At 37.8% G+C, this 14,560-nt stretch overlaps 1 protein-coding gene across 1 annotated transcript in view; it reads left to right on the top strand.

Annotated features, from left to right (window-relative positions):
* Positions 1-13,882, top strand: part of LOC126974765 (lysine-specific demethylase lid) — a 32,773-nt gene extending 18,891 nt beyond the window's left edge. Inside the window, exons 16-30 of the mRNA XM_050822427.1 lie at positions 500-671; positions 1,540-1,738; positions 2,429-2,544; positions 3,486-3,705; positions 4,096-4,310; positions 4,649-4,819; positions 4,912-5,126; positions 5,449-5,570; positions 7,311-7,465; positions 8,011-8,162; positions 8,707-8,824; positions 9,217-9,418; positions 10,793-10,960; positions 11,759-11,902; positions 13,425-13,882. Of these exons, the coding sequence (XP_050678384.1) occupies positions 500-671; positions 1,540-1,738; positions 2,429-2,544; positions 3,486-3,705; positions 4,096-4,310; positions 4,649-4,819; positions 4,912-5,126; positions 5,449-5,570; positions 7,311-7,465; positions 8,011-8,162; positions 8,707-8,824; positions 9,217-9,418; positions 10,793-10,960; positions 11,759-11,902; positions 13,425-13,561 (2,506 nt within the window). The 3' untranslated portion in view covers positions 13,562-13,882. The remainder of the gene's footprint in view (positions 1-499; positions 672-1,539; positions 1,739-2,428; positions 2,545-3,485; positions 3,706-4,095; positions 4,311-4,648; positions 4,820-4,911; positions 5,127-5,448; positions 5,571-7,310; positions 7,466-8,010; positions 8,163-8,706; positions 8,825-9,216; positions 9,419-10,792; positions 10,961-11,758; positions 11,903-13,424) is intronic.
* The last annotated feature ends 678 nt before the right edge of the window (positions 13,883-14,560 follow it).

Here is a 14,560-nt window from a genome sequence, read left to right as displayed (position 1 = left end):
GATGTGACGTTGAGCGAGAGTTATTTTAATTTGCATACTGCTAGTGGGGTGACCAAATATTAAAATTTAATTTGTACCAAAATTGGACAATGCGTGACCAACTGAGCCAACCGTTTCTTGTTCAACTCTCAGGATGTGAGTCCATCTACAGGACCTACTTTACAGTCGTTAACCTGCTCAACCCCAATATTTGCATATTAGGAAATTTACTTGAGATGTCGCTTTTGCAAATCTAAACAGATGGACGGTTGGGTCAGTTGGTAAGAGTGCTTGGACTGAACATGAATTTCGGTACAAAATAATCTAATATTAATTGATTACCACATATATGTCTAATAGCTTTTAGACCTTATAATATAAATACATTATAAGGCCTATTCAATTATAATCCCTTCCATAATGCCAAGTCGATGACACAAATAGGAGAGGTCTCCTATCCCTAAAGAAAAGTTATTCATTCAGCACATTTACTAAATTAATAATTATTTCTTACAAACAGATACCGATACACATTGGATGAGCTGCCTGCAATGTTGGACAAGTTGAAGCGCAAGTCGGAGCAGTTTCGCGAGTGGGCGGAGGCCGTGCAGAACGCTCTCGACCCGGACACGCCCAAGACATGCGACCTAGACGGACTGAGGGTGCATCTCAAACGAGCTCACGATCTCAAAGTAAGGCCTTTGAGACCAGGCTCCTTTGCACAGGATGCCGGCTAGATTATGGGTACCACAACGGTGCTTATTTCTATCGGTAATCAGTAATGTATAAGCGTTATTATGTTTCGGTCTGACCGGCGCCGTAGCTAGTAAAATTACTGGGCAAAGGATACTTTACATCCGATGTCTCAAGATGACGAGCGCAATTGTAGTGCCGCTCAGAATTTATGGACTTTTTAAGAATCCTGAGTGGTTCTGCATTGTAATGGGCAGAGAGTATTAGTTATCATCAGCTAAACATAATTCATAAGTCATAAAAAAATATTATTTTTCGCTCTACTACCATAAAAAAAAAACTTTATCGTGTTTTTAAATTCAATATAATATATTTTCGTATATTCCATTCGTACACAGACCGAAATAAAACAGGTTTTTCTACCGTATGTGTATTATCAACTCTTCTATGATGAAACCTGCAGACTTGTTCTTAATCCTTTAAAAACTTTATTTAAAAGGCGAATTTTAATTTCATCTTACTAATAAATTATTAATTAGCGTCAATTATTTATTTTATGTTATTTGTTCGAAAGATTAAAAACATGGGATGGTGTTTAGGTGAGGTGCAACATCCTAAAACTTTTTTAAATTAAATATAATAAATAACTTAGATAATTTATATGTCTAGATAGAGTCTCTTGCTGTTAATACTTTAGTGTGCGTGACAAGACATTTCTGAACTCGAGATTACTATGACACTTTGTGTTAGTTATTGCTCAAAATAGAGGTTAACTCTAAACTCAATATTTTTTGACGTTTATACAGCCGTCATAGTCTATCTAGATGTATAAAATATGTAGGGTAAATAATTGAGTTGTTCGTTCAGATGCACAAAACCGAGCTCGTTCGTGCGCTGGAGACAGCTATCGAGGATGCAGAGAAGTGCGCCTCCGTGATACAACAGCTGGATTTGAACAAGATGAGGACCCGCACCAGGCACCAGGACCCCAAGTACAAGCTCACCATACACGAGCTGACCCTGTTCGCCGCGGAGATCGATGGCCTCGCCTGCGTGTTGCCTGAAGGTGAATATTACATTTCAACCGTAAGATGTCCAATCCTGGACAACGGTCTTCCTAAGTCCTTCGCTGCCCTCATCCAACCTACTCCATCGATCATGACCAGATCACAGAGAAGGTTAATCTACCAGCTATGTACTAATCAACATCAGTATAACTGTGTGTGCAGTATTCGTTTGCAAGTACACCAAACACGGCTACTTCTAACCCGAAGTTTTACTGTTGCATTCCATTTTGAAGGTGCCTATGTAATATCAGGCACATAATATGACAACATTGATACCAATTACAATAGTTTAAGTAGACACATAGATATTGAGAGTGGTCTTAAGAGCCCACCGCAGATTTACCATGAACTCTCCTAGCACATACGTGTTATTGAATCTTTTCATCTTTAATTTATTAAACTTCCCAATAGTTTATTTTGCCTACATATCTTTCCATCTCTTCAAACTATATGCTCACCCGATAATATATTTAGGGTTACAGCACCTAAACTAATTGGTCTATTGAGCGGAAACACATGACCCTTGATTTCCTCTACCTTAGAGGTATGGACATGGGAATAGCGAGTAAGTTTACATCTGCTCAGCCATGCTTAAATGTTCTTAAATAATTAAGCATTTATGATTGCTGATATAAAATGCATTATGACTTGTAAAAAATAATATTTATTCATAATTATTAAACCTACAGGTTCAGCCGTGAAGGAAGTTCTAAGACAGACTGCTGAGTTTGAAGATAGAGCGAGGGAAATACTCAACACGGACCTAGACGAATGTGACGCGGCTTCAGTTAAAGAACTAGAAGAGGTGACAGTTTATCTATTCTCATGCATATACATAGAAACACAGATTACAGAACCCCATTTGCCGAGGTCCTGGACTTATTCCCTTTGCTAACAGCCGCAATAAACCCATGTGTTTTCGGTTTTAGATTTGTATATTGTATATTTTGTTTATTCAATGCTTTATAAGGTCCGCAACACTCTTGTGATTCCGTTGGTGTTATGAATATGGGCCATGGTGATCATTTACCATCAGGTGACACGTTTTTTCTCTTTTTCCATAAAAAAGGTGCTGCAAATTATAATACAATAGCTTCCCTGAACTCAAATCATATAATAACATATGTACAAACAAACAGTAAAATCTTATTACTGATCATTACATGACTATTTGGAGGATATAGCAAAAAAAATCATAAATATTTAAAAAGTTTGGAACTTTATTAAAATATAAAGAGGCACTAAAAGCGCTGCGTGAAAAAAAAATATCCAACTTTTGAGTACCTCCGAAACTGATTCTATAGCTAATAAATAAATAAATACAAATCCTAATCAAATCTATTGAAACCAAGTATTTCCAGAAACAATAATAAAAACAACGAAATCTTATAGTTACCAACCTAATTACTGACACTAAAAAGTAAAAAATAAAATCGGTTTGAAGTCGGTACTAAGCCAAATGAAATACCAGGTACCTACACTCGACACGAGTGACTTTGACCGCGATTGCTTCGTCTAGAACCAAACAACCCAAGCGGGCAGGCAGCGACTTATCAATGGGGTAGCACATAAAAATAATAGTATTTTATTTTTTTGAAAAACTAAAAATACTTTAAACAATACATAACCTGAAAGAAATCGAATGGTTTCAATTTTTTTCCTTATATGAAATTATGGGATTTTCCTTTGGGGTATGATGAATAAGTAGTTTAATTAGTAACTAAAATGTAAATTTATTCGCCATAGGTGGTAGAGCTCGGTTCTCGTCTCTGTATAGTACTGCCTCAACTGCCAGCTCTACAAGCGCGCCTCTTGCAAGAGAAGTTCATTGTTTCGTCTCGCGAACACCGCGACGACTACACAACGCTCACGCCAGAGACTATCGACAAGTTGTTGGAGGAAGCAAATAGTGTTGTGCCGCATCGACGAGTCGAAACAGAACGGGCGACGCTATATAAGCTTAAGTGTGAGTATACACCTACTAATTTATAAAATTTAAGTATGTTTTTCTGTACTTGACGAAACTCCAGCGATAGCATCCATCTTGGAGGTGGAGCTATCGGCTATTTTGTAGGTCTTTTATGACCAAAGTCTTCATTCTTATGAGATGAATGCAAAAATCGATAAATTCCTGACTAAAATATTCGCCATCACAGTATAGTGATACAATTATTATTAACCGAAAATAAGAAACTAAGTATGGACAGGAGCTCTCGCGCGTCCGTATGTTGGCATCAGTTTCACCATACTAAACATAAATATCGCCTCCTGTTCGTATTCTTTACTTTAATATAGTGCATATTTTACCAAAGCTAAGCCAATAAATGAGAATTAAATATAATTGTCCACATATCAGTACAATCGGAGGACTGGGAACGACGCGCTAAGGCGATGCTGATCGACACGAGCGTCAAGCGAGTTGTGGAGACGAGTGAGGAGGCTGAAGTCAACCACACGACGTTGGCGGAACTTGAGGCGCTCGTCAGCGAGGGTGAAGAGGCAGAGGTGGCGCTGCCGTCGTTGTCAGCGCTGCGGACCGCACTCTCACATGCGGCTGATTGGCTGAACAAGGTAACTCTCAAATCAGATGTGTGATGTATGTTGGTCTTAAGCCGCGTGGGCGCTTCACCTCTAATTTTGGAGGGAAAATATCAGCTCTGTGACATTTACTTTAAAATGTTAGAACATGATTTAAGTTGTAGAAGGTTGACATAAAAACTTATAAATTTGATGGCACAAAATTTGTGTTAACAGATCTACTTGAGTTTTCATACATTGTGTGAAACGCAGATTCTGTTAGGAGCAAAACATTTAGCTCGGAATATTTATGGCTCCTTTTGGCTGATCTGATAATTTTCGGTTAGTTTATCTATATGTGGATATAATATATCTTTTGTACTGTTTCATAGGTGGAAGAAATGCAATCGAAGGAGCTGTATCCATACATGCACACTGTAGAGACGCTCGTAAAGCGCGGCGCTCAGATACCCATATCCCTATATGAAAAAGATCAGTTGGAATCGGCGCTCGAGTCTGCTAAGGCATGGAAGCGAGGCGCAGCTGAAATGTTTCTTAAAAAGGTAATTTTTATTAATGATAAATGTAATACACTGATGTATAGAAATGAATACCTTCGAGTGGGTGTGATTGACCGTTACAAATTTTCTTTCAGAAATGGCCTTATAGTTTATTAGAGGCCCTATCACCACGCACGGACTTCTCACCAATAGGCACAGGTCGCGGGACCGGGAAAGGTCGTGGGAGCAGCGGACGCGATGACGAGCCGCCGCTGTTGAAGCAATTTAACGAAGACGCCACGCCCACCGAGATCGTGGCCGCATTCAAGCAAGCCGAGCAGCGCGAGCTCACCGCCATCAGGGAGCTAAGGTGAGGAATGGCTCTCGTTTGGGCACGAGCAAAACAAATGTTGTTCAACAAGTAGCACTAAACGGGGACGTCCGCTCCCGACCAATGAGTAATGACTGATTGGAATTGGCGCTCCCACTGTACTATGCATTCCTTATATAGAACTTAATGTCACTCGGTTAATATCACTGTCGATTTCATAACAGTTACTAGCTCCCTGGTAACATTGGATAGAATTCTCTTCAGTCTTCCTGGCGATGCATTTTTAAAACAGTTTGCCGTTGATCAAGAGCTCTTCGAAATAGCTACTACATATGTATTAAATTACATTTTTTATCTGTAGAGCCCGGAATATCCACAAGGAAGTCCGCTCGACGCCCTCGGCCGGCCTCACCTTCTGCACGTGCCAGAAGCGGCAGTACGGACTCATGACGCAGTGCGAGATGTGCAAGGATTGGTTCCATGGTAATGTTCTATATACACTAAATTATTCTTTAAGACACATTAACTTTACCATAGACTTTCAATATAGTAGCTAATAGAGAAACAAAACGTGCGAAACAACATCTCTAACGGAGATACAGCAAGATTGAAAAGGAAAGTTATTGTTACTGTTACCAATTTATAATTTATTCGTTTGTCTACGTTATATGCTAGTATATTCTAAGTCACTAACAAAAACAAGTAGATGGGAAGTACTTCATTTGTTATGCGCACATAAATATGCGATGGGGAAGTTATAGAAAAAAGTCATTTCCAACGTGTACTGTTCTTCTTTGTTTTTTATTTTTAAGCTATTGCATAGCTTTTATCGCGGGCCTTGAGTGTGGAGACCGAATCCAGAAATTCCGTAACGAAAATAACCTAACACCCCACTTACTAGATGTATATAGATATTTCGCCATGATCATTACACACTAATTGATTTTTTTAATTTCTTTATTTTTTTATCACGTTTTTTTAATTATTATTATTATTTACATTTCTCCGAATCCAAATTTGGACGAGGTATAATATTTTATTCATCGCACTTTACTGGAGTACACGGTAGAAGGGTCGAAAATACTTCGTACAAATGGTAATAAATTTCCACTTATTTTGGCTGGCGATTTCAACATTAACTTCGCTGATAAAAATCAGAGCCGTTGACAACTTTTCTTTCGAAAATATTGAATTTGAAAATGAATAATGATCCACAAGAATCCACAACAAAATATTGGACCACCATTGACGCGGTATTTTCCAGATATTTAGAAGATATCAAGTCTTATTTCAGTTACTTATGTTTCTTATTTCGGTTACCATAAACCTATAGTTTCAATGATAAATATTCTTGAATATTCTACATGTATTGTAAGATAATAAAAATATTTTGAACATTACTAACTTCTCATTTATACGAAAAGAAAAAAAAAAATATTTTCTTATCGGTCACCACGCTCAAGAAGTGTAACTTGAATTAATATTAAAGAAAAAAAAACAAAGGAAAAAAAATACTGCATTAATAAAATAAATAAATAATTATAATTGCATAAAATGATAAAAAATGGTATGTCCCCGAGTGCCACACGTCTTTTATTTGACTATTGATTAGTTTGGTAGATAAAGGTACTAGTAATTTACAATATACATACAAACTATCTATCAGCTAAGACTGAGGCATTCAAAACGATTTCAAGTAGCTTTTCTATTCTATTTAATTAATTAATGATTGAAATTTATTGGCAAAAAATGTAATTATATTTATTTTATTCCATTTATTTTTAAAGTGATATCTATCACTTATGGGATTCATTACATTATATTTTTGTAACCACAATTTATGATCGATGCGGACCCGTGACATCTCGGGTTCCGTCCGAGCGCTCTTCCAAATGGGCCAACCGTTCGAATGACGTATGGTATTTTGTTTTCTTGATAGGCTTAGCATAAAGCACTAAGGAGAAGGGAATGTGTGATTCTACTACTCAGACGTTATGAATCCATCAACTTTGCTAACTTTTTCCCACTTCATTCATAATGGTCTGCTAACTTTAAACAGCCGCTTAGGAGTGTTTTTTCTCATTCTGACTTAGGTCAATAGAAGAAGACAGAGTGAGAATTAGCAATGCGTTAAGTTAGCAGACTATTATGGATAAGGGGGTTCGTCTTCACGAGTAATGTACTTGTATTCTTGCTGTTTGCTCATGTTTGAGTTACTTTCAGCGGCGTGTATAACAGCGGCACACGACGAGGAGGACGAGAGGGCGGAGTCGCCAGAGAGGGTGGAGCTGCCGTTCCCCTGCGACGAGAGCAAGTTCCTCTGCTCAGACTGCACCAGGACCAAGCGTCCGCGTCTGCACCGTATACTAGCCCTTCTGGTGAATCATTTTATTTATTTATTAGGTTTTGTCTGCGCCGCCCGCGACGACACTTCGTGTCATATTTTTTGCAGTGAGATGCCGCTTTAACTGACGTATCTCGAACCAGGGCTGTGATCTGTCTCCGATCGGTAATACAGAGCTTGGTATAAAAATATATGCACTGCAGAATCAAATCGGCTACTGCAACGGCGCAGGCACTGGATGGCCTTCGGTCCTCGACACTAACCTATCCGAAAAAAAGCGGCACTAAGCCGTTCCTTCACGCCGGTGTTCTGTGTGAGTGTGGTAATTAACCCTAACGAGCCTGGCCCGATTGTCCTGACGTCAAAAGACGGCAGCGTGACTCTCCCACTTTTAAAAAGTCCTTAGTCGACTCTCACCTTGGGCCTGGGACTCCCCTATTCTTTTACGCTCCAGGGAAGCACATGCAATAAGAAAAGAAAACTTTTGACGTTCATATGTGTCATTTCCTTGACCTACGTGAATAAAGTGATTATGAAATGATCTAAAACTGATATTATTAATAAAAATGTTTTGTGTAGGTGTGGCTACAAAAATTGCCAGTCCGTCTGGCGGAGGGCGAAGCACTGCAGTGTGTGACGGAGCGGGCCATGTCGTGGCAGGACTCCGCGCGGGCCATGTTGGCGAGCCCCGCGCTGGCCGCCTACCGCCGCGACTACGGAGAGCCGCCCAGGTACGTAACTCACTGCCTGCTGCCACAACATTAGACAACCGATGAAAACAGGTCTTACACTTGCGATTTGTATGACACTTTGTGTTAGTGTGCATACATTGCTCAAAATAACTTTAACTCTGAACTCTTTTTCGACGTGTTCACAGCTGTCATAGTCTATCGAGACATATAAATTATAAATGATCTAAGATTTTAATGGTTGTAATTATATAATTTAGTCACCCGTGGGCTGTCGATGACGCATTCGTCAGCTGAATCGCGTTGTAGTTGTTTGGTGGCTTTCGGCACCACACATCATGCAGAATTTCGCGGAATACATGTAAATATACTACAATGACAAGACTACCAAGGCTTCTTCACACAAACCTGTATTCTCAGTTTAGTCAAGCGAAACACAAGGCACTGACTACTACAAGAGTCTGACCACTGCAAGTGCGTAGAGACAGTAATGGAAAAATATAAGCTATACACTGTGTTTTTTGGTAACCAGTTTGGTTACCAACCAACACGTAACCTACTTAGGGAAGCATCGTTATCGTTACAGATCGTGTGCGAGCGAGGAGCACGCCTACAGTGCGTCCCCGCGCTCTCCCAGCACTCGCACCACGCCCACCATTCTGCACAAGCTGGAGGATATCATGCTGGAAGGAGACTTGCTTGAGGTGACTAATATTTTAGGCTGAGGTCCAGGCATACCCAACATAGACCAAAGAAAGCTAATAATCGATGATCATTAAGTTAATTTTAATGATCATAAGTGTGATATTTATTTCAGAGATTCAAATTCAAATCACATTTGATGTTGATGTTTTAAGAGCGAAACTGTGTCCAATACAAAATCCAAGATTATAAAAGACATGGTAGCTACGCTTAGCTCCCTTTACTTCCCTCCACAAACAAATATTGTGTAAAGTACATTAACAGAACATAATTGTAGAGAACTATTGTTCTGTTAATGTGGACTGGCAATTTTTTCGACGTTTTCACAGCTGTCATAGTCCAACTAGACGTATAAATGATCTGAGATAATTTGATAATTTATATATTGTGACAGGTGCGATTAGAAGAACAAGCACAGATCTGGAGCTGCGTGTGTGCGGTACGCGGTGGCGGTAGCGGAGGCGGGAGCGGGAGCGGCGCTGCGGCCGGACGAGACAGCGAGCCGGCGCGCGCCAGCGACACTACGGCCAGGAAGAGGACCCACCAGCCACGGCAGACCCTGCACCAGCACAAACGAACCAGGCATCACCAACATGGTAACACCCTGGAGACGTTGTTAAAACAAACTGTTCAATAATCTAACAGTTTTTCACGCATTAAATAATTGGCTAACTTGTCTTGCTTATGATGACGTGGAAAATCTTCTGATCAGACTGACATGACAAACACGCATTGTATGGATGGACCCAATTAAAGGTCCAATTCAAACCCACATGCACACACTCACTCACACACACACACACACACACACACAGAGAAATTGTAAATTATAAAATTTGGTTTTTAAGGATTTCTGTTTATTTCTATATTGTTTACTAAATAAAATGTATCTGCTAAGGAAGTTGCGAGATATTCCCAAAACAAGTGTCCTAAGACAACTTACTGGGAAGTCTTAACCACTAAAAAAAGTATATGTAATCTTTGAAATAAACGAAATTTATTTATTTATTTATTATTTATAGTAAAATTTAAATTAAGCACAAACATAGTTCCATAAAATTAATCACAAACTTAAAATTACAAAGGAAACAAACAGTCGTTAAATATATTTCACAAATATTCCCTTAAAAACTAACATTTACATTGTTACCTACATTAAACATCTAATAAAAATAAAAAGAAGAAATATATATAACAAACAGTAATAATTTGCAACATAATAAACTGCTTTTACGTTTGAATATTCAATTTAATTTGTAAACCACAACTGCAAATTCTAGTAGATAGATAGTCGATAGATGGCTTAGATAAACTTTACTCTGTAGTCAATCAAAATACTTTGGTTCATTTGTTTGCTATATATTAAGAAACGATAACTTAATTGTATAGTTTCATCAAAATATATTAATACAATAATAGTAATTATACGTATTGCAACGACATTCTATAATACAAAACCTCTTACTGCCAATATTCATTCATATTTATCTATCTATATATATAAAAATGAATTGCTGTTTGTTAGTCTCGCTAAAACTCGAGAACGGCAGGACCGATTTGGCTAATTTTGGTCTTAAATTATTTGTAGAAGTCCAGGGAAGGTTTAAAAGGTTGAATAAACATGAAAATCATCGGATTTAAATAAAAACAACAATTTTAATTTTCCTTTGACGGTTCCCCCGTCATTCAGAAATCAAATAAAAATAATAGTTTAAAATGAATAACTAATTAGAATTTTTATATTTTTCTAACTTTCTAAGGAGGTAAAAAATAAACTTCCTTAAACATGGGTAACAACTTAAAAAAAAGGAGTCCTTTTGTTTGTTTTAAATTTATTTTATACAAAAGTCTAGGTCTTATATTTATCGATTGAGGTAGTATGAAGTCTGCCGGGTCAACTAGTTGTGATATAATAGTGTGTACGTAGTAAAACTTACATGACCCCATAATGTGTAACTAATCACTTTCAGCGTCTACATCGGCATCGAAAGGGCGCATGAAACGCGGTGGCTCAACCAGCTCCAATTACCTGAACCGCAAACAGGCACTGACCACCGGGTCAGGGCTGATGATGCGGAAACACTATATGGCGCGACAGGAGAGGAGGAAGCGGGGGAAACACCGACATCCACGGATGGGTGAGTACTATACAGTCATCCATTTGGTCCTTTTATTGTTGGTTTTTTTCGAAACTTGAATAGGCATTTGATAAGGCAAGAAGTGATATCAGATGCTGCCTAATGTACAGGAAATAATTGAATATATAATAATAAAAATTGTATTATCATTATATGAATATATAATTTAGTAATTTAAATGTTGAGTTATTAATATTTCAATAATGTGAGTTTAATTTGAATGTTTTTAGCTGCATGATATATGGTAGTTATTTATCTTTTTCAATAGAATATTTTATTGTGAATTTCTAGGGTTCCAAATTGCTGTGCCATGTTAATGATAATTTCTAAGAATATCATCCCCACTATCTGGATGTGTGGCGGTTTTCAAGGAGATTTCTTCTACGTTCTACAAAGCTGTGGAATGAGCTTCTTTGTGTAGTGCTAACGGGACATTACGACATGGGTACCTTCAAAAAAAGCGCGTACACCTTCCTTAAATATTTGCAACGCTCCTGTGATTCCTCCGGTATTGCAAGAGAATGTGGGCGGCGGTGATCACTTAACACCAGGTGACCCGTACGCTCGTTTGTCCTCCTTTTTTCATAAAATGGCTTAATAAAGATTAACCCACCACTGTTTCTTTTTTCTCGTAAACTTTCTTTTCACACTTACATACAGCGCTTCGAGGTCCATTTTGATACTGTCTCAGTATGATGTGGCGACTCTGGGGTCTGTATGGTGTGTAGTTTGGTAGTTTACCGCCACCACACACTCCTGCTGAAACATAACCTAATTGAATGACGTGTGTCGTGACAGCGGGCACGCGGGGCCGCGTGGCCACTCGCGGCGCGAGCGCACGACGCGCGGGCGAGACTCGCTCGCGTCGCAGCAGTAGCTCGTCCGCGTCGTCCAACGAGGACGAAGAGGACTGCGCCGCCGTCTGCTGTCTGCGGCCCACCGGTGAGACTGCGGACGTACTAAAATAGTGTGAAACTGTTGTGTAATAAGGGCTATTAAAACACGAAAGTGAACACGAGTGTTTTAATACATAATTACCAACAGTTACATACAAGACTTTATATTCGCCCAGCATATGAATCCCCTAAAAGATTCTGAAACAGTTACCTTACTGATAACATTAAAATAGCCAGTCCTAGTAGAACCTGTATTTAAAAGTATTAATAAAATAATTATTTATTTTTATTTTTAGTAATAATTTACATTTTGTATAGTGCAATTATTTAAATTCACTTGAATATTATGTTTGCAGCGTTTTAAATATCCGGCGGTGTGCTGTCAAAACTTGAATCGCTCATTTTTTCAAGGAAAATGGCGGGGATTCGAATAACCTACTTTTTTACAGCGCGCGACGTTCTGGTATTGTGGAACCCGCGTAAACGAAAATGTTCTTTTTTGAAATTCATACAGATACCACGCATCGAGCAATAAGAATGTGGCTGTCTGTTGAAACTCTTTACGCATGAAAGGATCGAAAAAAAACAATGGAGCGTGTTGTTATGTAATTCAGTACATCATTACAACTCGTTTGGATGATGTAATGGTCATTAGAACATTAGGTGTTTTAATTTTGGCTTATTGCCAATTGCTAATTAGTGTTTCAGAATCTTTAATAGAGGATTTAAAGCATGAGTGTAGATAAATCATATTGTCAAATAGACTTTTCAACACGCTTGCTCGTAATGTGAGCCTTACATCGTTCTTAGGGCCATAAACCGAACTGAGCACACACGTGCGTCTATGAATATTACGCACTAATGCATAATAGAATTATCCCTACATAGTTAAGTTCTATCTATTTAACTATCTGCAAATTATATGAGAGTAAACAGGTACTTTCAATTTAACCAGGTAGTACAGCTTTTTTTGGAAAAAAAAAGAGATTTACTGCTGTAAATCCATTTAAATTATTTGATAAATAAATGTGTCCCCAATTAAGATTTGTAATGTTACATTCTACAAATGTTTAAATAATAAACGATTTTATTTATGGTTTTTATCAAGCGAGTAAAATCAAAAAATACTTTCTGAAATTTTAAAATGTTTAACGTCTTATTTTTCCATCGTTAGTTCCACTATTAGAGAAAAAATTGCGCTAGAAATGAGACAAACTAATAATAAACGACTAATTTGAAAATTGTGAATTCTATTTCTTAGTATTTGTTTTTATAGCGGCAACAGAAATACATAATCTGTGAAAATATCAACTGTCTAAATATCAGGGTTCACGGTGAGATACAGCCTGTTGACAGAGAGGACAGAGAAATCTTACTTATATGTTTTATTTAAAAGTTTAGGATTAATAAAAAAGTACTTGATGTGTACAAAATATCAATTTTTTCAACCGATACATCGAAAAGCATCAATGTACAGTTCTGATTTATCGAATCGAAAAAAAATCGATGTTTTTTCAAAGTGGACACCCCTAATTTGATTTGTCACTTATAAAAATAAACGATTACAGGTAAAGTAGACTGGGTTCAGTGCGATGGCGGGTGCGACCAGTGGTTCCACATGCACTGCGTGGGACTGAGCCGAGGAGCGCTGCGGGAAGACGACGACTACGTGTGCGGCTCGTGCGCGCGTAGCGACCCGCAATGAGCGATCCTTCGCCCATTCAACAGAGTCTATTTTTACTAACACGATTACGAGCGATCTCGGGAAGAGGTTTCTTTCAGAAATAAGCTCTATGTCCATATAGATAGCAAAGTCTATTTTTGGTTAACAGGAGAACAGGCCCACATGAGGTACTTTCAAAGGTGTGCTCTATATTCAAGTAGAGCCTGTTTGTGAATAATAAATTAAGGATCACTAGGACGTAGGTTGGATTTACTGAATTGAAATTTATGCAAGTTGATCGACGTTTCATAATAGAAATTTATGTAAAGTATATCTAATATGTAGCTTACCTTCCACATGAGTGTATATTAGTAAAATTGTAAACGGTTTGTTAGCCAATTATTTTATTAATAAGAGAGAGGTTTCTAAAATGTAAAGGCTATAACTCATATTTGAAAGGCTACTAAAGATACGGTATTAGGGTGACAGCCTGGAATGCCGGATAGATGTTGCACTGTGATTATTGACTCTAGTGAATACATGAAGCATTATGTAAGCAATTGTAGATCCAGAATGAATTTTATGAAGTAATTTTGTGAACAACAGCGAACAGAGAAGTTTTGACCATACTGCATCTCATTGATTAACTTAGCTGATTTAGATTTTATGCTGGATCCACCTATTATTATGTCGAACGATCGGAATAGACACCAAACTAAAGAAACTGAATGTGTGTGTGTGTGGTTCGGCAAAGGAGAATAAAAGAGAATGAAGTCTTTCTGATGGTTTTCGTTCGCCGTTTTTCAATAACAAAATAAAATATTTTGATATAAATATGTAAATTGTAAAGGCACCTGTATTTGTTACTATAACTGGCAACCCTAAAATTTCTAAAAAAAACATGTATGTGTGTTAGAGTATTAATTCTAAATAAATCTAATACTATATCTACAATGCTGTACATCAGTAAGATCTTTAGAGTAATTTATTTTATGTGTGTTCATAGAGCATATAGAGCTTGTAAAGATGTGTATTTTTTAA

Source organism: Leptidea sinapis, chromosome 33 (genome assembly GCF_905404315.1).
Source record: "Leptidea sinapis chromosome 33, ilLepSina1.1, whole genome shotgun sequence".
NCBI lineage: Eukaryota > Metazoa > Arthropoda > Insecta > Lepidoptera > Pieridae > Leptidea > Leptidea sinapis.
This window is presented reverse-complemented; position numbering and strand designations above follow the sequence as displayed.